Source organism: Cervus canadensis, chromosome 4 (genome assembly GCF_019320065.1).
Source record: "Cervus canadensis isolate Bull #8, Minnesota chromosome 4, ASM1932006v1, whole genome shotgun sequence".
NCBI lineage: Eukaryota > Metazoa > Chordata > Mammalia > Artiodactyla > Cervidae > Cervus > Cervus canadensis.
The window spans coordinates 40,270,406-40,293,784 of NC_057389.1; the positions used below are offsets into that span (position 1 = coordinate 40,270,406).

The following is a 23,379-nucleotide window of genomic DNA, read 5'->3' on the forward strand; positions in this document are numbered from 1 at the left end:
CGTCCCTAAGACTCGAGAGGCCCTGTTCTCACGATGGCCTTTGGAGTCCTCCAAGAAAAGAGTCTTTCATCCGGTCTGTGCAGATGCTGACCGATTTGTATCGGATTCTAACTATCTGAAATCCAAGAGGGGGAAACACTTTCCCCATCTACTTTTATTAAGCAGAGCATTTAATTCACTGGAACAGTCACCTCCCAGCTCTGCTAGATGCCACATCTACTGTGCCCCCAGGGCCCTGACAGGGACCCGGGGTGGGAGTCAGGAGACCTGGTTCTCGTCCCACCTCCACCTAGACTCACCGTGTGACTTGGACAAGTCACGGTCCCTCTCTGGACCTCAGTTTCCCCATCTGCAAAATGGGGGGAGCAACTAGTTTGGGACTAGTGTGTTTCTAAAGGCTATTCCAAGCAGAGCATCCAGGAGTCCAAGTGTGTCCTCGCCACCCTACCAGAATCTGGAAGCACTGGTAGGGGCCTGCTGCTGACACTCCGTCTCACATTACACAAGCACTCCTCTCTCCCTCCCTGGCCCCCATGGCCCTCTCATTCTCTGCCTCTCGGCCCCCTCTCTGATACTTTTCCATTCTCTCTTTTGCCTTGCCCAGAAGAAGCACCCAGAAGCCCTGCTCAGCCCCTCCAGGCCATTCTGGACTGGAAAGGTCTCTGGCCCCTGACATTTACACAGAACTGTCTGCAGAAGCTTCCTTGAGAAGTTCCACGTCTCTCAAGCAGGCAAGATAAGTGCAAGGGGCCTGCTGGCTGAGGGAAGCTGCAGTGACAGCGCTGAGGTCCCAGCTCGCCCTGGTCCCACCTCCCTGCCCATCCCCGTACCCGGACACAGACACACACACAGCGAAAAGGGCCGGGGTGGGCCTTAGGCGGCTCATCTCAGGTGATTCAAGGACTCAGGACTTCAGGGATAAGACATAAGGGTTGTGTGAAGCCAGAGCTCCCAGCCTGGGGTTTGTGGGCCCTGTAAGACTTTTAAAAGCTGGAATGGGTCCGTTAGCCTTTTTTCAGTACCTCAAAAAGTCTACCAGAAATTATTTATGCTTAAGTAGGTGGCAAGGATTTAACTAAGGTGCCTAGGTTCTTTACTTTTTTTTCCCCCTATAATAGTACAACTACTTTGGATAAGCCACAGACAACCTCTTGTTCAAAAAGCTCTGGTTAGCAACTCTGAGTATCTCTGATCATTTGACTTTCTCTAAGGGGTCAAAGACTTTCAATTTGTGATTTGGGGTGTGTTCAGAGAATAACAAAAGGGATGTTTAGTCAGTAACATGATCTTATCCAAAGTTTTCATTTAACAGAGAAGATAATCAGAGCTCAGAGAGGTCAAGGCACTTGCCCAAGAACACACAGCAAGTCAGAGGCAGAAACTTGGGAATTTCTAAGCTAGGATGTCACTACAAGGGAAGGAAAAGGGGAGGTCAGGGTTCATTAAAAAGGGACAAGAGAGATGCATACAGGTTCCACGTTAAACACCTCTATACTTTGGAACCTGTACTTCACTGGGCTAGGAGAGCCAGTTTTGGTATTACCCCCTTTTGCCAGATTAGACAACTGAGGCACAAAGAGATAGTATAACGTGCCCGAGGTCACACAGGTACGTAGGACTAGAACCCAGGTCTCCTGAATCTTATGCTAGTGGTCCTCCCTCTTACATCAAAACAACACAGAAAAAGACGAGAACAGCTGCTTGGCCCTGCCCCTCCTGCCTGAGGACTCCCGACCCCACTGTCCCACGGTCCAGCCAGGATGACCTACCGTAGCCTGGCTGGCCTTTGAGTCAGCAGACTGGCCCGGGCCTGGAGCCGCTTACCTGTGTGCTGGAGGGACCCACGGCTCGCCGCGGCACCTTGATGTCAAATCCACCCTTGGGGTCCTTCTCCCCTTTCAAGCATGGGTCATTGGGGGGCTCACGGCCCCCCTCCCAGTCACAGATGGTTTTCCGAATTGCCTGTAGAACACTGGGGAAGGAAGAACCGGGATTCAGACCATCAGAAGGAGGTGTGGCAAGCTTGAATCTAGAGTCCACGGTGTCCAGGATCATGCGCCTTAGAGCTCCTGACATGCCTGTGGACCATGCTCATCCCAGGGCCCCTCCCCCAGGGATGCTGGCTTCACAGATCCGAGGTGCAGTCTGGAAGTCTGTATTTCACAAGCACCCCAGCGGTCCTGATGCCCACCAGCTGTCTGAGAACTCGACTCAGAGCCCATACAGTGGGAGAGAAGCTGAGTGAAGCAGGATGGCTATTCTTCTTTTTGCTTATAGAACAGTTTCATTAGTCCCATTTCAATCTCTGCATATTTAAAACTTTAATAATAACTTATATGTGTTGCATACTTGCTCCATGCTGTGGAGTGCTTAGGTTTATACGTGAATTCTCTCACTGCATTATCCCAAAAGCCTATCGAGTAGGTATCGTTCTCACCCATGTTTTACAAATGAAGGAAACAGAGGTTCAGAGAAGGTAAGTAACTAAGTTCACACAGCTATACAGTATGGATATGGGCTTCAAACTTAGAGATGGGGACATAAATTATCCCAAATGTCCAATCTCCTAAAAGAGCCTCTTAGAACTTGCTGGAACTCATTGGAAGGGTCCGTGTGTTCAGACACTTCCCTGGAAGCTGACTGAGCCAGGAACATCCTCCGTGGCCTGCACCCAGCATCCCTGATTTTGGACATGGCCCTAAAAGGCCATCTGAAGACCCACCTGATAAGGACATTCTTCTTCTTCCGTACCGCCTGCCTGAGGGGCTCGCGCAGGGTCACTTGAGCAAAGTCCTGCAGGGCTGCGTAGATGGTGTTCCTGATGGCCTGGTTGAAGACGCTCTCCATCCTGCCCATGAGCACCTGCAGGCCTTTGATCATGGCGATCACCTGGCCAGGCACAGATCAAGGTGAGCTCACCAGCCTCAGGACACCCGTCCACCCAGTACCCTCGGCATGTCCCAGGGAGGGTGCTGGCAGAGACTTCCAGAAGCATGAGGCCAGCCAGAAATGCTGAGAGTGCCAGCTCACGGCTGGGTGGAAGTGTGTACCAGAAAAGAAGTCAGCACTCTGCTCCCCTCTCAAGGAAGACCTGCTACAAAGCGAGGATGTCAGCCACACGGCGTGTACTTCACCATCGGTGAATTTTTATCCTGGCACCGGCTCCCGGTCTCGCTGCTGACTAGTGACAATCGGCAGGCAGTCCATGGACCATGTTTTGAGCAGCACTCTGACTTTTAGAGGCCTCTCCACGTACCACGTATCCACAGACAATAACAAATATAACTCTTTTTTTTTAACCATAAAATTTTCTACAGAATTTCCACAACCTTTGCTTTTGAAATAATTTGGCCAGTTGCAGCTTGAATCCATAAAGTAGGATTCCTGTAGAAATCTTGTAGGCAAAGTACTCTACCCTTCCAGATGCCTCCTCACTAGCCCCTGAGCTCACTGATCTGTCTGCAGAGGTGGAGAGTCAGGTGACTGTAATGTGTACATCATCACTGTGACCTTGCCACTCACTTGGGATCTGTCTGCCTGCGGGGCATGTCCTCTTCCATGGGTGCCTGTCCTGTCCTTGCAATAATCATCCCTGTCCCAGCCCAAGGAAGGGATGTGGATATTTATGCAGCTGCTCTGCCTGTTTCTCAGTGGGAAGTTTCATAGGATGGGGGAGGAACAGGAAGCTCGGTGCGGCCTTGAGTAAAGCCACGTTCTCTAGTCCAGCGTTACCAAACCTGAGCATTCGGCCCCCATCAGCCTCAAGTGCTAACTTCTAGATTGGCTCAGAATTCAGAAGAGGAAAGCCTTGCCAAACGCGCCTCCTGACAACTGCCACACTCGCCACACCCAGCCTGACGTATTTGATTTCCTCCCTCTGCACCAGACTAAGTACTGCAGGGGTGAGGCTCCGCAGGCTGTGTAAGCCCCATCCCAGGGCTTGGATCCCTAGTGGCCCTTAAGAGAGTTCTGTTGAAAACGTAATGAATACATGAATGAATGTGCTTTGATGCTAAGACTTTATCTTCTTTTAAAGTGTAAAGGAAGAAACAGAATATTTGTGGCAGGAGAAATGGTGAGAACAGAGCTCAGAAGGGAAGGAGTTACACTAGAACCAACAGCAGTGGTTTTACTGAAGAGAACCTTTATAGTGCAGAAATAATGAGAGAGAAGCTCTAATAGACTGTGAGGTCATAAAAGAATCATGGCTTCCGACTGGCAATGAAACTAGAGAATAGAGACAAAGGAAGGACAGGATAATGAAGATGTTTCAGAATAATTTCAAACACAGAAGAGTATGCAGATCTGTTAGACCCAAGGGAAAATCTTTGCAACTTTGGGCTAGGCAGAGATTTCTTAGCTGGAACACAAAAAAATTACAAACCATGGAATGATAGGTAAGTTGGGCTTTGTCAAAATTAAAGACAGTTGCTCTTTAAAAGGCAATCCTAAGAAAATGAAAATACATAGTCACCAATTAGAAAAAATATTTGCATTTTATATAAATTTTATATAAAGTGGTACACTTGCTTCAGGAAACTGTTCTGCAGTTTCTTAAAAAGTTAAACATATACCTCTAATATGACCATTTCAGGAGAAATGAAAACCTATGTCCACACAAAGACTTACACTCAAATATTCAAAGCAATTTTAGTTACATTGACCCAAAGCTAAAAATGGTCCAATGTTTATCAATAGTTGAATAGACACAAAAATTATAGAATAGCCACACAATGGAAAAATACTCAGCAATGAAAAGGCACAAACTACTGATACACAAAACAATGTGAATGAATCTCAAAATTATTACACTGAGTAAAAAAAAGCCACACACACAAAATACATTCTGTATAATTCCAGTTATATAAAATTCTAGAAAATGCAAACAAATCTATGATGACAAAAAATATGACTAGGGCCAAGGACAGAGAGAAGGATGGATTGCACATGGCATAAGAAGTCTCAAAGTGAGGCTGAAATAGTCTGTATCTTGTGTTTGGGGTTTCACAGGTGTGTGAACAACTGTCAAAACTTTTTGAATTATACACTTTAAATGGATGCAGTTTATTGAATGTAATTATATCTCAATAAAGCTGATTAAAAAAACAATGATCTCCTCATAGTGATAGCACATTCATGACACAAGAGCAGGATACAATTTAAAAAAAAAAGAAACATTCACACATCAAGATGGAGCTTCTGAACATTAAAAATACAGGCAAAATAAAAAGTACTAACAGAGTTGAAAACTGAATTTAAGGAACTATCCCATAAAGCAGAACAAAAATAAGTGATGTGCAATAAGAGAGAAAAGATAGGGAAACTAGACACTAAATCCTGGGTGTCCAACATCTGCCAGGTAGAAAACCCAGAAAGACAGGACAGAGAAAACAGAGGAGGAAACTACCAAAATTAAAATTCAGGAAAATTTCCCAGATCTACAGAACATGTATTTACACACAGCAATGGCTCTAAACAGGCCACTGTCCCCAACAATGAATACAAAAGGCCCTCATCACGATGCCTCACAGTGAAACTTTAGAAAAATAGTGATAAAGAGACGAGACCACAAAGTTCTACAGAGGAAAAAGTAAGAATAAAGTCTGACTCACAATTCTTGATTTCAAAACTTATTACAAAGCTATACTAATCAAAATGGTGTGGTATTGGCATATATGGGTTTCTCTGATCACTCAGATGGTAAACAATCTGTCTGCAAGGAGACCTGGGTTCAATCCCCGGATCGGGAAGATTCCCAGGAGAAGGAATGGCAACCCACTCCAGTACTCTTGCCTGAAGAGTCCCATGGACAGAGGAGCCTGGCAGGCTACAGTCCACAGGGGTCACAAAAGAGTCACACATGACTGAGCAATTGGCATATATATAAATGGAAGAGAATTGAAAGCCCAGAAATAATCCCATACATTTATAGTCAATTGACTTTTGACAGGGCACCAAGACAATCCAATGGAGAAAGAATACTCTTTCCAGCAACTGGTGCTTGGACAACTGGACATCCACATGCAAAGAATGAACTTGGACCCCTACTCACACAATATACAGAAATTAACTCAGAATGAATCAGAGACCTAAATGTAAGAATTGAACCTATAAAAATCTCAGAAGAAAAATAGGAGTAAATCTTTGAGATCTTGGATTAGGCAATGGTTTCTTAAATCTGACACCAAAAGCATAAGTGACAAAAGAAAAAATAAATTGAACTTCATCAAAATAAAAAACTTTTGTACTTCAAAGGATTCCAACTAGAAAGTAAAAAGACAATCCATGGAATTGAGGAAATTTTTTTTTCAAATTATATGTCTGATAAGGGGCTTGTATCCAGAATATATAAAAATTATTTTTTTTGGATGCTTGAATATTGATATAATTTTCGAGATATCATTTCTGGAAAACAAGATGCAACATAAATTTTTTTCCTCTTTTTCATTTTGGCTCAGATATTCAGTTTCAATTTGGAAAACAGGCCCTGTTTTCCTGGAAATCATGGTGGATTAATAGGCTTTTCTGATACAGAATATATGAAAACTCCTATGTCTCAAAAATAAAAAGACAAATAACCCAAACAAAAATGGGCAAAGAATCTGAACAAATAGTTCTCCAAAGAAGCTATATAGATGGCCAGTAAGCATATGGTAAGATGCTCAATATCATTAGTTATTAGGGATACGCAAATCACAACCACAATGAGACATGACTTCACACCAATTAGGATAGCTAAAATAAAAAAGACAACAAGTGGGGCTTCCCTGGTAACTCAGTTGTAAAGAATCTGCCTGTCAATGTAGGAGACACAGGTTTGATCCCTGGCCTGGGAAGATCCCACATACCGAGGAGTAACTAAGCCTGTGCCCCCAAACTATTGAGCCTGTGTCTATGAGCCGCAACTACTGAAGCCCTCCTGCCCTAGAGCCCATGTTCCACAGCAAGAGAAGCCAGTGCAATGAGAAGTCTGTGCACCACAACTAGTGCATCGCCCTCACTTGCTGCAACTAGAGAAAAGCCCTTGCAGTGATGAAGCCACAAGGGAAGCCCGAGGATACTGGAGTGGATAGCCTGTCCCTTCTCCAGGGGATCTTCCTGACCCAGGAATCAAACTGGGGTCTTCAGCACTGCAGGCGATTCTTAACCAGCTGAGCTACCAGGGAAGCCCCGATGAAGACTCAGCACAGTCAAAAATAAATATATAAATAAAATTATAAAAAATTCTTTAAAAGTTCAGGTTCTTTGGTTCAAACTACAAATTTATTTTTTAAAAAAGACAGGAAGTGATGACAAGGATATGACTTACATATCCAGGGATCAAACCCAATATAAATTACAACTCCCACATACTGCTGGTGAAAATGTAAAATGATCCAGCTGTTTTGGAAAACAGTTTGGCATTTTCTCAAATTTTTAAACAAAGAGTTACCACATGATCCAGTAATTCTGCTTCTAGGTATAGATCCAAGAAAATGAAACATATTTCAACACAAGCACTTGTACATGAATGTATGCATCAGCGTTATTCATAATAGTCTAAAAGTTGAAACAACGAAAACAGTAGCTGTCACTCACAATCCAGTATGAACGTGCCCTTTCACTCCCATAGAATATCTTTCAGTAATCAAACAAAAAATCAAATCATATAGTCTAAGGTAGGAAGTCAGAATCCTGTCTCCGGAAATGACTGTTAATGGTTTGGTATATATAAATACACACACTTAAGTCCTTCCATTTTGAGCAAATGTGCAAAAGTATATTAATTTGAGCAGAAATGGCATCATTTTACATGCTGCTCTTTAACCTTTTTTTTAACTTAATATTCTGTGTATATCTTTTCATATCAGTACATCCATTTTAGTGGCTGCATCATATTTAATGATACAGCTGCACCTTCATTTACTTTATCTGATCCATACTGTAGGACATTTCAGTTGTTTCACATATTACGCCATTATAAACAATATGGTGATAAATGTGTACATATGTATTGATTGGCACAGTTGGCTTATTTCTGAGATATATTCCCCAGAAGAACTTCTGGGCAAATGATATGCATGTTAAAAATCTGAATACAGATGATCAGACTGCCTTCAGAGGAAAGCCTGTAAAATGCACACTTGCCACTCAAAGTATCTGAGAAGATCTATATCCCACTTTAACCAGCAACAGACATCGCCAGTCTTCTAGATCTGTACCATCCTGACTGATCAACACTCTGTATCTTAGCTTCAATCTGTAGTTCTCTGACCTCTCATCAGTCTGGGCATTTCTCGTATCTTGTTTGGCCATGTTTCTCTTCTGTTGTTTCCAACAGAGTGACACTTTCTTTGGGATTTTTTAAGACCAGAATGACTTTCTCACCGTTTCTGAATAACAACGTGGGACAGAAATGAATTCGGGTGGGCGGAGGGGGCGAGCAGGTGCATGCACACGAGGACCAGGGCTGCCGGCCAGCCCAGCACCTCTCCAGGAAGCCCTGCGGCCGACACTCAGCAGCAACCTCTCGGGTGGGGGACAAGGAGACCCAGGGAGTCCGCACCCACCTCGACGAAGGCAAACTTCTCTTCACTGGTGTAGTTGTAGCGCGTGGCTCGCTCGTACTCCTCGGCCGTGCCCGGGCAGTCCTTGTTGCAGAACTTGTCTGTGGGATGAACCAGCTTCCAGGAGTACTGGGGAGAGAGCAGAGACCCCGCATCCATCAGTGGGTGAATGGATCAACTAAACCGGGAGAGTCCACACAATGGAGCAGCACTCAGTCAAGAAAGGAAATGAAGTATTTATCTGTGCTACAATGGATGGACCTTGATAACATGCAGTTGAAGCCAGACACAATAACCGTGTATGATACGACTCTATTTATAGGAAACACCCCAAAATAGGGAAATCTACAGAGATAGAAGGAGATGGCTTAAGGCAGTAGAGACAGGGAACAGGGCATGATTGTACCAGGTGAGGGTTAGGTTGTTCTAAATTTGACTGCAGCTTCATAGCACTGGAAATATACTAAAAATTAATGGATTTATGTTTTAAATTGGTGAATGGTGTGGTATGTGAATTCTCTCTCAGTAAACCTGTTTAAAAGTGTTGGAGAGGGGAGGGGCCTGGATGAGTGGGTGAGCGAGGCCGAGGCTGTGGCCTCGTCCCCGGCCTGGCCTCCTGGCTTGGGAAGCTGTGCGGGCCCCCTCCTCACCTGCCCACCTCCCGACCTGGAGGAGACTCGCGTTTTCTCCTCCCTGCAGCCCTCCTGGGCCTTCCTTACACACAGAGACTGCTGCTCACCCCAGCTCACTATAGCAGAGCCATCTCCCACCTCACTTCCTCCCTGTCTCCTGCCAGACCCCTTCCTACCCGAAGGGGGCCTTTCCAGGTCTTTTAAAGCACACCCACTTGCCTTGGTTCATCACTGAAAGTTATTCTGGGGCCGGCTATTAAAAGTCACTGTTTCCCTCGTTCCCTGCGGTCACCCCTGCCCTCTTCTTCCTGATAGCCCCCAGCTGCCTGCTGGTTCCCAGCACACACACAGGCCCATGAAGTCCCAGCACACACCGGCAACTTCTGGCCCGACAGTGAACTGTGACTCGCAGGCATTTGTCATGAGAACAAGGCTGGGCCTGAATCTCCAGGCCCCTGTGAACAGGGGCGGCCTCCCCTCGCCCAGGGCCCAGAATACCTTTTCCCCGTGACACCTCCCGCTCCCGCTGTGGCCAGGGTGGGGCCGGGGGAGGCGCTGCCCTTGGCTGCCCAGAAAGGGAGGGACTGGGAGGGGGTGTGAGGGGGTGGCAGGAGGCCAGGCTTTGGCGGGATCAGGTTAGGGCAGGTTTGGTTTCCTTAAAATGCAAAGTTGGGGGCCAGTGGGGCTAGCATATAAATTCCAACTCCGGGCATCTGGCCCTTTGCTTTCCTTCCCGAGTCTCTCTCTGCTCTCTGGTCTGGTGAGTACCTCTGTCCTGGGCAGGGCCGGGTGGGCAAGACCCCCATGGGTTTCTGCCTTTGTCCCTTTGGCATTTTTTTTTTTTTAATGGATTTTTATGGGAGCAGAGCTGATTTACAGTGTTCTGTTAGTTTCTGCGGTATGTCCCCTTAGGTTGCTCTTGTCTCCTGGTTCTCTTGGTGGAAGGCCCGGGGCCTCTGTGGGTCTCTGCATTTGGGGGGACCTCCTCCCCAAATGTGTCAGATAGAGGCTTTTTCCCAGTTCCTCTGTGAGGTTTAGGGGTTACAAAAAAAAAGAAAAAAAAAAAAAAGTGTTGGAGAGAGGCAGGGGTAGACAAATTCCAAGAGACCAGAGGTCAGAGTGGAGGGGGCTGGGGAGGGGCAGACCCTCTTTCCTGGGACACCTACCACCTCCATGACGTGGGCGCTCCACTTGGACAAGAGCTGCAGGCCCCGCAAGGCCAGGTCAAAGAGCTCACGGTACTCCTCGTCTGACTTCTGGCTGTCCAGCCCGGAGCCCGTCACCACCTGAGGAACATTGACCATCACCTTCACTGCCAACGAACCTGGCACTTTTCCATTGCATTTCACTGATCCCCCCCCAAGAACACTGCAAGGGAGATGCTATTATTATACCTCTTGACCGATAAACTGAAGCTCAGACAAGTCCCTTGTTGGTCACATGGCTTGCAAATGACCGAGGGTTCAAACTCAGGTGGTATGATGCCAGAGCCCCACTCACAATGACCCCAGTCAATTGCAGAGCAGTGGCTTTTCAGAGTTTTGGGTCTGTGATTTACAGTAGGAAGTGTATACCAAATACTGACTGAGGTATTCAACACAGACGTGAAATAACATTTTCCACAAAGAAACTGTGTGCTTAATACTTGAGACCTCCTCTGATTGCCCGTTGTTTCATACCAAAATACTAATTAGAGATCAATGGCAACCCATTCCAGTATTCTTGCTTGGAAAATCCCATGGACAGAGGAGCCTGGTAGGCTATAGTCAGTCTGTGGGGTCGCAAAGAGTCGGACGTGACTGAGCGACTTCACTTTCTTTCACTTAGTTGATTTCACAACCAATTGCAAATGACTCATTGACTGAAATGCATTGGTGAAGACAAACATCTATTTGAACATGTAATATGTTCCACAGTAAAATATAATATGCATGTATGCATGTGCATATGCACAGACATGTATATATATGTGTGTGTATACATATACACACTGAGCCAGTCCTCATTATTTGTGGGTTCTGAATTTGTGAATTTCCCTACTTACTAAAATTTATTTACAACCTCAAGATCAATCCTTTCAGTGCTTTCATGGTCATTTGCAGATGTGTGCAGAGTGGCAAAAACATCTGAATCATGTTCCTAGCTGAGGCTGAACAACACAACTCTCTGCCCCCTTGTTTCAGCTCTTACTGTAAACAAGTGTCTCTTTCCTGATCTACTTAATGCCTCATTTTCCACTTTCTTATACTTTTTACTGGTGATTTCACTATTTAAAATGGCCCCTAAACACAGTGCTGACTCTCTGCCTATGTCTCTATAAAAAAGGAGGCTGTGATGCACTTTATGGAGAAAATATGTATTTTATTTTTTAAATATTTATTTATTTGCTTGGCTTCACCAGGTCTTGGTTGTGGCATGCAAACTCTTAGTTGTGGTACGTGGGATCTAGTTCCCTGATCAGGGATTGAACTCAGGCCCCCTGCATTGAGAGTGTGGAGTCTCAGCCACTGTACCACCAGGGAAGTCCTGAAAATAGGTATTTTAGATAAACTTTGTTCAGGCATGAATTATAGTGCTGTTGGGTATGATTTAATGTTAACAAATCAACAATATATATTATGTAAGGTGACTTGAAACAGAAACACATGTAAAACAAGGCTATATATTAAAAATCAGCTGACAGAAACACCATGATCAGAGGCTCGCAGAAACCTAACCCTGTATTTTCTGGAGGAGCGATTACTTGCTGATTCAGTGTTGATGGCCACTTTATAGAATGTAACTGTTGTGAATACTGAGAATGATCTGTATATATACACGTATAATGTGTATAATTTTAAAAATACCTTTGAGCCAGACTCATTCTTGAAAGAAAGAAAGTGAAAGTGAAGTCGCTCAGTCGTGTCCGACTCTTTGCGACTCGTGGATTGGTAGCCTACCAGGCTCCTCCGTCCATGGGATTCTCCAGGCAAGAATACTGGGGTGGATTGCCACTAGATCACACCAAAACTGGACAAGAATTGAATGGTGTCCCTAGCACTTAAATTACTCCCATAGCTTAGCTTATGTTCAATTCATTGGCATATACAGTTAAGAAAGCCAAAGGTTTGGGCTTGACCCTGGTCCATGTCCACCAGGAGCCCTGCTAAGAATGTGGGCCACTCATCCAATGACCATACTGCTTGCATTTGCTCTCATTTCAGATGTGTTGCCCCCTTTTGATCAGACATTTCCCTACTTTGGGTTTTGGAAAGAGTAATTACAGCTACTAGCCACATGGTGGAGACAGTGAGCATAAACGGAGTAGTGCAAAGTCATCCTGGAGCTTCAAAAGGTCAAACAGGGATTGAAATCAGACCTGTATTTATTAAACCAACATATATATTCATTACAAGGTCTTCATAGAAAGAGATCTAGAAGGATATATGAAAGTGAAAGTTTCTCAGTTGTGTACAACTCTGCGACCTCATGGACTATACAGTCCATGGAATTCTCCAGGCCAGAATACTGGAGTGGGTAGCCTTTCCCTTCTCCAGGGGATCTTCCCAATCCAGGGATCGAACCCGGGTCTCTCACATTGCAGGTGGATTCTTTACCAGCTGAGCCACAAGGGAAGCCCAAGAATACTGGAGAGAGTAGCCTATCCCTTCTCCAGAGGATCTTCCTGACCCAGGAATTGAACCATCAGGGAAGCCACAAAGGATAATATATATATACCTCCAAATGTTAATAATAGTGGGTTCTTGATGGTAGAATTTACATGACTGTTTTTCCCTTCTTTTGTCTATCTGTATTTTTTCTGAGGCTTGTGCACTAATTGTGTTTCCCTATTTAAAAAAGAAGAACAGGAAAATCCAGTGCCAGTAAAAATGTAATTAGAAAGATCACAAGAGATTTTTATGACCTTCTTCTGTTCCTAATTGTATTTTCTGGCTTATTACAATGATTTTTATAATTGTTTTAAAATATTTAGATGGTGTTATGAGCATGATTGTCCAGAACTTTGTTTCTCTTGCCACCCACGGTGGAGATGTTTAGATCATGTACAGACTAACAATTACTGGGCTGTTACTACCTGCTAGGTGCAATGCATTTTCCATACATCATATTGTTTAATCCTCTCAACGAACTTTTCCAGATACTATTAGCTCCACTTTGCAGATGAGGAAACTGAGGCTCAGGGATGCTGAATAACTTGTGAAGGTCAGAAGCAGAACCAGAGTCAATCCCAGCTCTGGCTCTTGGCCACTCTGCCCTCCTGCATCCAAATGTATTCTCTCGCTCATCCACTCCCCAGGATCCCTAGGATCATTTCTTTCCTGGAGGTCCTCACCCCTTCTCACCCTAGTCCCACATGGGCCCCCATCCCACCAGCCAGAGCCAGCTCACCTCACTGTTGCTGTAGCGAGCGAGTTCCGAGATGAAGCGGATGTGGTCATCGCGGATCTGAACCATCTGCTCGCAGATATTGTACTGGGGGCTGATGCTGCTCTGGGTGCACGTCCACCTGGGCAGAAAATCAGGGGGTCAGAGTGGGTCCTGGCCCTGGGAGGGGCAGGCTCCTTCCATCCACTAGTTAGTCTTGGTACTCAGCTAATGTGACTGGCTCCACCGGGAACAACCAAGAGGTGTCCTGCCCACCAGCAACAGCGCCTGCTAAATTCCACTGTAGGGACTGCAGGCTGCATGGAAAATACTTTGCTTCTCCTACTTGGAGCTGGCCTCTTCTAAGGCCCAATCCCACACTTTCCCAGGTAACGGGTGTCCACAGTACTTACCAGTCACACGAGCGGGGAGGGACTTGCAGCCTCTCTAGGGCTACAAAGGGCTGGAATCCAAGCTAAGAAAAAGCAAGGTGGGTGACCTCCCGGATCTGTCAACTGACCCTGGCAGCACTATGTCCTGTGGGTGAAGCTGGCATTGACAAAGGCCTTTGGGCGGGACTGGAAAAACCTAAAGGGGTTGTGTCTGTTTTTCAACAGCGAGCCGGGAACAGGGAAGCTCTTCACCGAGAGGAAGCCGCAGCCATCCTGAGAGGCACTGCTCTTTCTTGCCCTCATCTTCTCCCTCTCTCTCTCCTCTTTCTCCTCAACACTTCCCTCAATTTTTAAAAAAGAGATCTTTGAGAAAACACCTTAAACTGGGGAAGAAATGAATGAATGAGAGTCTTCATTCTCCTTTGCCAACAGAACAGAAGACGACCCTGGTCACTGTCCTCTGCCATCTGGTGGGTGCCGAGTGACCCAGTGGACAGAAGCATGGGCGCCAAGCAAGGCAGATACACATTTAGGGAGAATTTAGTATTTCAGAAGGACCTCTGAAAGGGCGCTCCAGAGAATACTGAGAATGCTGACACTTCCTCATGCCTATACTTCAACATGACCTTTATTCTGAGTTCCCTGTGTAGGGTTGGGGACACATCACTCAAGCCTCTGACCCCTACCCTGAGCACATCACCACTCCAACCAACTTCAGGTGGCTAAGAATTCACACAGGAAATAAGTCCAGGATTCAGGACTCCATGCTTTTCCTGGAAGACCTCCTCACATACCAGCAGCCACTGGGTTACGAAGCTGTCCCTGGTGAGACTCATCTGCAGTGGCTCAAAGCTGGTGGAGTTCAAGGACTCTGCATTTATGTATTTTTGAGGCCGTAATACCCTCATCCCTGATGAAAACATGGTTTGTCCCCCCCTGTTGGAAATGTAGACAGAAGAAGCCTCCTTAACAAGGCCAGAGATCAAAGGGGTAGCCAAGCCTGTAGCCCAGTGTTCCCCAAACTTCCATGAGGTGCTGACACCCCGGATCTTAGCACAGATCACCTAGAGGGTGGTTTATAAAACAACCTTGGAGGAGGCCATTGACCCAGTATTTCACGGCTGGAACCGTTGGTACCATACCCTGACGGCATACTTACTGCATGGACACAAGACCTGAGGAGAGAACCAGTGGGATGAAGAACAAGGCCATCTCGCTCCATCTGACCACTGGGGGCCAGCACTCCTCCCCCTGCTCGGGGGCAGGAGGACTCCTGCTGTCCCCCTGCAGGTGGCATGGGCCACCGCGGGGACAGAGAAGGGGCGGGGCTGTGCCCTGAGTGCTTTTGAACCCTGGCAGCAAAGGGCGGGTGCAAAAGGGCTCAGATCACCATCCGCTGCGCCCCTCTGTCAGGAGCCAGTGATGGACAGACTCCACCTGCCCAGGGTCTGGGGAGAGGGGAGGGGCTGAAATGGCCCCTCGGCCCCCTGCCCGGGCTGGGCGTCCTCGCGGGAGCCGAGAGACATTACGGCAGGCACTCACTTGGACTTGTTCTCTTCATAGTGAGCACTGGTCTTAATGTATCTGGCCAGCTCTATCTGCATGTCGCCGAAAAGGGGCACCACCTGCAGCTGCTGCAAAGGAAGCAAACACAGCTTGTGAGACACGGAGGGAGGGACCGGCATCGCCTTCCACTGGGAGAGCCAGGCCTCCACGTGTGCCTCCGGGCTGACCCCTAGTTCTGCCTCCGATGATGCTACCATGTGACCCTGGGACCACAAAGAGCCTTAGCCAGCCTACAGGTCCTCCTCTGCCTCCAACCATCTCTATGTTCCAGCATCTGAGCCCAGAGTGGCAAAGAGACTTGTCCAAGGTTACCCAGCAGGCAGAACAGATGAAGAACGAGAACCAGATGGCCTGCCTCCCGCGGCAGGGTCTTCTCTGCTCTAATTTCCCTTGGATTAAAGGCCCCTTGCTATTCCAAACTCTGGACTAGATGTGAGTGCCTGGATTCCACTGGCTGGGAGTGAGTGACCTTCTTGAGAAACTCCACAAGGTAAGTTGAAACCTTGAACACCTAACACCAGAGGGCAGACGACTGCTATCCAAAGAGAAGGACTAATGGTGGGGAGGCTGGTATTCACTATCTGCTTTTGATTCATGAGGCACTACAGTGCTAAATCCTTCAAAAGCAAAGGACTTTTAGGGCAGTGAAACTATTCTGTATGATACTACAATGGTAGATATAGGGGTTTCCCTGGTGGATCAACAGTAAAGAAACCGCCTGCTAATGCAGGAGACACTGGAGACCTGGGTTCCATCCCTGGGTCGGGAAGATATCCTGGAGGAGGGCATGGCAACCCACTCCAGTATTCTTGCCTGGAGAATCCCAGGGATAGTGGAGCCGGGTGGGCTACAGTCCATGGGGTCACAAAGAGTCAGACACAACTTAGCAACAAAGTACAACAACAATGGTAGATATAGTCATTACATATTTGTCAAAACTTACAGAATGCACAATGCCATGAGTTATCCCTACTGCACGCTATGGCATTTGGGTGATAACGATGTGTCAACAGTGCAGATTTATGGACTAAACAAATGTCCCTCTCTGCTGGTGAGTTGTGATAATGGGGGAGGTTGGGTATGAGTAGGGATAGGAGTTATGTGGGAAATGTCTGTTTGTTCTGCTCAATTTTGCTATGAGCCTAAAACTGCTCTAAAAAATAGTCTATTAGGCAAAACAGAAAACAGTTATCTCACTTCATAGAATAGTGGAGTGAGGTCAGTACTACTATTATTCCCATTTAACAAGATGGACAAATTGAAGCTTTGACAACTCAGCTAGAGTGATTTTTTTCACAAAGTCAGACCGGCTAGAAGCCAAGGGGCCAGGATTATAACCCAAGGTTCTGACACTTATGTCGCTCATTGAATCCTCAAGGGAACCCCATAAAGTAGACACCTTTCGCATCCCTATTTTTCAGGTTAGAGAACTCAGTTTCAGGGAAGTTCTGTGACTTTTCCAACATCACCCAGTTACGTAGTGGAAGAGAGAGACTAAAACCCAGGTCTGTGTGAGGTGAGACTGTGGTCTTCAATTCCACCCCCATCTCATTTATGTGGATTTAAGGAAGGGGTGGACTTTGCCAGTTCCCCCCAGATAAGCCCAGTTTTCATTTTGGGCAGTCCTAGAGAAAAGCGAAAGTTCTAGCTTCAAAAAGAAGCCAAGCCAAGCCTTAGGATGCTTTTGGTGACTTGTGCATCTGTGCTAAGTCACTTAGTCGTGTCTGACTCTTTGCGACCCTATGGACTGTAGCTCACCAGGATCCTCTGTCCATGGGATTCTCCAGGCAGGAATACTGGAGTGGGTTGCTATGACCTCCTCCAGGGGATCTTCCCTATCCAGGGATCAAACCAGTGCCTCTTATGTCTCCTGCATTGGCAGGCGAGTTCTTGACCACTAACACCATCTGGGAAGCCCCTTGGGTGACTTACTTCCCCCCTAACCTCCAAGAGTCAGTGAGACCCAGGCCCAGCCACATCTTCAAAGGGATCCACTTTTAATTTAAGCCTGATTTTCCCATGTCTGATCTCAGACGCTTTATTCCACCTGAAGTGCGTGATGCTAGGATACACTGATGGCATGGAACTGACTTCCAAAGTAGAAAATCCCTTTGCAAAAACCTCAAAGGCAAACCTCAAGGTTTGTTGTTAAAGATTTGGGGCCAGAAGATGAAATCTCTGAGGCACTGGAATGGACTGAGAGCAGGCTGGACCCCATAAGGCATTCTACCCAGAGGCAGGGCGCAGAGTAGGCCTCTGGTGGACCAGGAGAGTCTGTGAGCTTGTGAATGTGAATCAATGTAACGTCCACTCTTTAATCCTCCTGCAACTGTGAGCTCTGACTTATACTGAAAATTAAAGCAGGCTCTGTCTTCTGGGACATACCTCTTTCTTTAGATGGCAAGGGGTTTCAGGAAAGGGTAAAAGCAGTGTGTGGAAAGCATTGCAAGGCCTTCTGGCTGTGTCCTGAGACTGGGGCACACACCTTCAATAGCGTGGATTCCTCTACCCAAGGCAGCTAGGGCCCCTGTCTCTATCCTCCTCCTCCTCTTGGGATCCTTAGAGCCACAGTTCAATCAATAAGCACCACTCTTTGCTGCCTAATTTCATTCCTTTCCCCAGAGAGACCATCCCCTGGCCCAATGCCCAGCCCCAGCCCCAGCCCCAGGTGCTGACCTTAAAGAACTTATCAATTTTGCTGAGGTTGATTCTCTTCTTGGCATCCAATTTGTAAATGTTACTGACATTCCCATCCATCAGGTACAGGCCGAAACCCATTACCTAGCATGAGAAGAGGCAGAGACAGAAGCCAGTCACATCCATTGGAAATGTTTCAAAAAACCAAAAAAAAGCAGACGTGGGCATGTGCACACCCACACCCCCTGTAGTGACATATTCTATGACAAAAACCCATGTGTTGGCACAAAGAAGGACACGTAGAGCTAATCTCAATCAGAAATTTGATTTCTGTGAAGACAAGCAGAGGACTCTCTCATTTAGTATTGTGGTGGCCACTTCTTGAGTCCTCCTCATGGGCCAGAGTCCATGCTTAGGGATTTAGAAGACATTATCCTTAATTCTCACCATCTTATAAGTCAAATTCTACATGATTACCTTATTCTACAGATGAGGAGCTGGAGACACAGAGAGGTTAGACAGCTTGCCAAGATAACACAGATAGTAAGCTGCAGAGATAGGATCTGAACCGGGATCTGACAACAATATATATGCACTTAGCTCCTTCTTAAGAAAGACTGAGTGATGCTGCTGCTGCATCCCCAGGCCCTGGCAAACACTGCGGGCACTTGATGCATACTCACTAGATGGTAAATGAATGTGAAACTATTCACCCTTTCCCCAAGGAAACTGCAACAAAGATTCCCAAGGAATCTCATTGGTGACTTCATTAACAAAAAGAACACATTTTGGCTGACAGTGCCCTATAGGCAGGTTGACAGGCTGATTCTAAACATTCCGGTCCATATAATATTGGGTTGGCCAAAAAGTTCATTCGGGTTTTTCCATACAGTGTAACGGAAAAACTAGCACGAACGTTTTGACCAACCCAATAGTTTCCTGCACACTGGCTTACGTTGCTCCTTTTGTCAAATGTACAGCAAGCCCGAGGGAGCCTGAACAACTAGGTCGAAAGCAGCTTCCTCGGCTTGCAGTTGCTATGTGACGGGGGACTAGTCATGCCTGACACCTAAGGGACTGGGCTAGGGGATGGGTACTTGTGGTTCTGCAGGGGGTGTGCCAGACTTTTCCCTTTAAGGTGAAAGGCGCCCCCTGCTGGCGTCTGAGTTTACTAACACACTGTAGAGAGCTTGGAAACAGCAAAACTCCAAGAGGCCAGGCTGAAAATTGAGAGGGAGAAGGCTGGGAAGCTGAGATGTGGGAGGATTAAAAGCAGGCAAACAGAAATGAAGAGCCTGAGAATTTGATAGCAGCATGTAAGGATGCTTGGTGAAGTGGGGTTTAGTAACCTAACTTGTGGAAGCAACAATTCTGGGCAGAGCTGTGGTAATTGCCTGGACAAAGCACTGGTGTGAGAGAGCTGCTGAACTCTGGGTGACTTCTCTGAACTTCTGACTGTGCAGAGGAAGCCAGAGTGAATGAGTCACAAAGCCACACTCTCCTGCAACCTTCTTCGAGATGCTATGGAAATGTAAAGAAGGGAACACCAACAGGGTTGGTATTCTTGAAATAAGAGGCGACATAGAGAGGAAGTAAAAGTCAAATCACCAGGGGAACTCTGAAAGGGAAGAAAAAAACAAAAGAGGTGATGCAGTGTGTATAAAGAATATGGAGAATGTTATTCATTTCAGTGCTATTGCTTTCAGAGAGAAGTTAGAAGTAACCTAAGAAGCTAAGGGTAGAATAATGGCTAAAGAAATGAAAACTCATCCATACAACATTATTTAAGGGCTGCATGTTATTCCAAATGCACTTAATGAAATGGGATAAATAATACACATACATAATTTATGTAAACTGCATATGTTGAAAATACATCAGTACAGAAAAAAAGAAAGATATACATCAAAATGCTAAAAGTGTTATCTCTGGGTGGAAAGATTATAAGAGATTCGATTTTTTAATGCTTTTCTGTTCAGAATTTCTACAATGATAAACATCACTTGATAATTTAAAAATGAAACGTGTAAACTGATGAAACAAACATGACCGTTTTGGCAAAATATAGTAAAAGCTATAAGATTTTGCCTTCCCCATGGGTTTGCAATTTCGTCTAGGATGTCTGACTTAACAAGAGTATGGACACAAAGTGCCCCAGAGTTTCAATGCACTTTAGCAAACAAATACCAAATGATAGAGGATTTGTTAAATGACAGTATCCCCATATAATGAAATACTAGGTAGCCATTAAAAGTCACATTGTAGACATAGCCTTAATACTGTCTAGAAAGGTGTACACAACATATCAAAGGGAAAAAAATTGGTTACAAAACCCTTTGTATAGCAAGATCTGCACTCATGCTGAAGCAAGAAGAAAGAAATAACTTTTAAAAATGATTTTAAATAAGAAGGAGGTGAGAGGGTGTGACTGAGGGAGCTGTACCTTGAGGAGCATGTGCTTCTCACTGGGGGTCAGATACATCTTGTTCTCGTAGTAATCCACGCAGATGTTGACAATGTCGGCCAGCAGCTCCTCGTAGCCTGGGATCACTTCCAGCTGCTGGTGGAGACACTAAACAGCAGCGCCCCCCTCTGGTTAGCCCCTGTCCTGCATCCTCCTCACTTAGAGCACCCAGGATGGCTCACTGCTGGACCCCGGGGCAGGGCACGGCCTTGCTGACCACACCAGGTGGAGCGGAGCCTGCAACCTCTCCTCAGAGTCTACAGCGGTTGGTCAGAACTGCCGCACATCACCCGGGGCAGGGGCCTGCCCCTTAGGGGCCTCCACTGTATTTCCTGGCAGTTCTCATGGTTAGAAATGCTTTCTCTGGCTGAACTGAAAGCAGTTCAGCTTTATAGCAATTGGCCTGTGGTCATCTCGGCTTAGTTCTGGGGGTGTGTGTAGACTGAGCCCCAAATGTCTCCAAGGATGACAGTGGGAAGACCCAGCTCAGTGGAGGAGAAACGGGCCAGCAGGCATCTCCCAGTACAGGACTCAGCAGTACAAAGACACTTCCTGTATAAGAAGACCTGAGGTCTCCATCCCAGGCCCCTTCACCGTTGAGTGGGAATATCCTGGGAAAGCCATGGCGCTAACTATAACCACATCTTCTTATGTCTTTGTCTGTTAAGCTCTACATGCTACAGTATCTCATTTATTTCTCACTGCAATCCTAAACAGCCCCATTTTACAGATGAGGAAACTGAGGCTGAGACCTTGCCCAAGGCCTCACAGTAGGGCAATGGAGGGTCCAAGACGAGAAAACAGGGCAGTCTAACTCCAGAACCCAAGCTCTCAACCTATACCAACCTATACCGGGGCAGAACACTGGCTAGAAGATTTTCTAAGAACAAACTGCAGAGGGTGAAGGGGCCGTCTGTGGTTGGGAAGGGACACTTAAATCTGCAGCTTAAAGCTTGAGTAGAGCAGTGGGGACGAATGATCTGGGCGGAGCTCCTCTGCCTGTGGGTCCCCCAACCTCCAGGCCCCAGCTTGAGTCCCAGGACACCAGGTCAGGACTGACATGGGTTTGCCATCACCTGGGTGATCCTGTTGTGGTTGGCCAGGAACATGGATAGGTTCTGTGACTCCTGGATGGACTGGGGGTCAGCCATCTTCCTCAGGAACTGTGCTGCCCTGGACGGGGTGGTGTAGAGAGGGATGCTCATGAATCGCTGGCCTAAGGCAGGCCTCAGCTCCCACCTAACCCAGATACACTATCCCCGAAGTTGCAGGGCTCTGAATGGCACAAGTGACTCTAACATCGAAGGAAAGTCTGTTCTGGAGTCATTTCACTTGGAGCTATTTGCACCCCTGTAATAAGGGTGCCTGAAATTAAGAAGCAAGAATGCACTGAAGTTCAAAGACTAGCCCAAGAGGGTAGGACCTAGTGAAACGGGCATCCTGAGCCTCACAGCGACCTCCAGCAAAACTACACAGTAAGTCATGCGGAAGAATCACAAGCAGCGAAATGTTCTGTTTTTGGTTGGGTATTGTGTTATTAACAGGAAAATCTCAATGCTTCTAAACATTGTGGGGAAAACAAAAGTCTATTTAACCTGATGGGACAGAAGGGATGATGGGTGTGGGGAACATGGTGGGCCTTGAAGGGAGGAAACCACAGCACTGGGACTTCTCCAGCCTGACCTGGAGGTGGAGTTGGTGCAGCCCGTGTCACCAGGGACCGTGGAACACGGACAAGACACAGCAATGTCCCAGCTGGTGCCCAGAGCACGTCAGCTGTGACAATGATGGCAGGAGTCGACCAAATCTGGGGAGAGTTTGGGGGGAAGACACTGTACCATGAGCTGTCTATGGGATCTCTGTGAAATTGCCATTTCTGAATGGGGCTCTGCCTTCTGGGTACTGACAGGTTTCAGTTCACTCAAGAGGATAAATCAGCGAGGATCAGTCTGCTGTCTGCTTTCTCGTTACCTCGGAGCCCCAGGAGGACGTGGCTCAAGGACAGGGGCCCTCTTCATCATAATACAGCAAACTCTTCCCAAGAGATGTGTATGGACACCTCCGAGCTTATCTGAGCCTCAAGCAACACAGGTGGATTTGCTACTTTCACCTGCCCTCCCCCACTTTGGGGGTGGCTGTATACAAATTTCTGGAGAGGAATGACCCGTCCCCCACTCTCAGTCCTTCTTTCTTGTGAGCTGACATTGACCCTCAACTGACCGCAAAGGCGAGCACCCCTCCCATCAGCACCACCCCAACACACTCATACATAATGTCTGATGGAGGGATCGGCACAGGACCCAAGCTGGAGGAAGGAGAATCCTTCTTGGGGCTTTTGCAAAATTTTTGCAAGGAGCTGCATCCTTTCCTTCCTTAGGAACTGGGGTTGCTACGCTGACTGGAGGGACGCTGCTGGAGGCCACACAGGGCAAGAGCCTTAGAATGAAGCCGATGCTGCGGAAAGATGAGCTGAGAGGCAGAGGGAACCAGACCAACAGCATCACCTGAGTACCTGGATCGGGTAGACCAGGACTTTTCTGTTCTGGGAGCCAACCCAGTTTCGTCTTTCACATGAGCAGTTTGAACTGGCTTTCTGATTCTTGCAGAGAATGACTCCTGTGACCATTTTAGGATTATATTAATCATAATATAATCTCAGACTGCATGGGACACAGAAAATGCTGCTCCACTGGTGGGGTAAATGAGGATTTGATTCCACCTCGATAGAAAACCCTGCCAAGACCCAGTTCTCCAAAGCTCAGCTCGGTATCTTATTC

General features: G+C 46.6%; 1 protein-coding gene across 3 annotated transcripts in view; it reads right to left on the reverse strand.

Moving 5' to 3' along the window:
* Positions 1-23,379, reverse strand: part of CYFIP2 (cytoplasmic FMR1 interacting protein 2) — a 134,742-nt gene that overhangs the window by 77,135 nt on the left and 34,228 nt on the right. For all 3 annotated transcript variants that reach the window (XM_043464855.1, XM_043464854.1, XM_043464856.1), the window contains 9 exons: positions 21,679-21,775; positions 20,582-20,710; positions 18,178-18,282; positions 15,478-15,569; positions 13,568-13,685; positions 10,345-10,464; positions 8,550-8,675; positions 2,723-2,889; positions 1,825-1,972 (listed from right to left, as the gene is read on the reverse strand). In XM_043464855.1, coding sequence (XP_043320790.1) covers positions 1,825-1,972; positions 2,723-2,889; positions 8,550-8,675; positions 10,345-10,464; positions 13,568-13,685; positions 15,478-15,569; positions 18,178-18,282; positions 20,582-20,710; positions 21,679-21,775 — 1,102 coding nt within the window. The remainder of the gene's footprint in view (positions 1-1,824; positions 1,973-2,722; positions 2,890-8,549; positions 8,676-10,344; positions 10,465-13,567; positions 13,686-15,477; positions 15,570-18,177; positions 18,283-20,581; positions 20,711-21,678; positions 21,776-23,379) is intronic.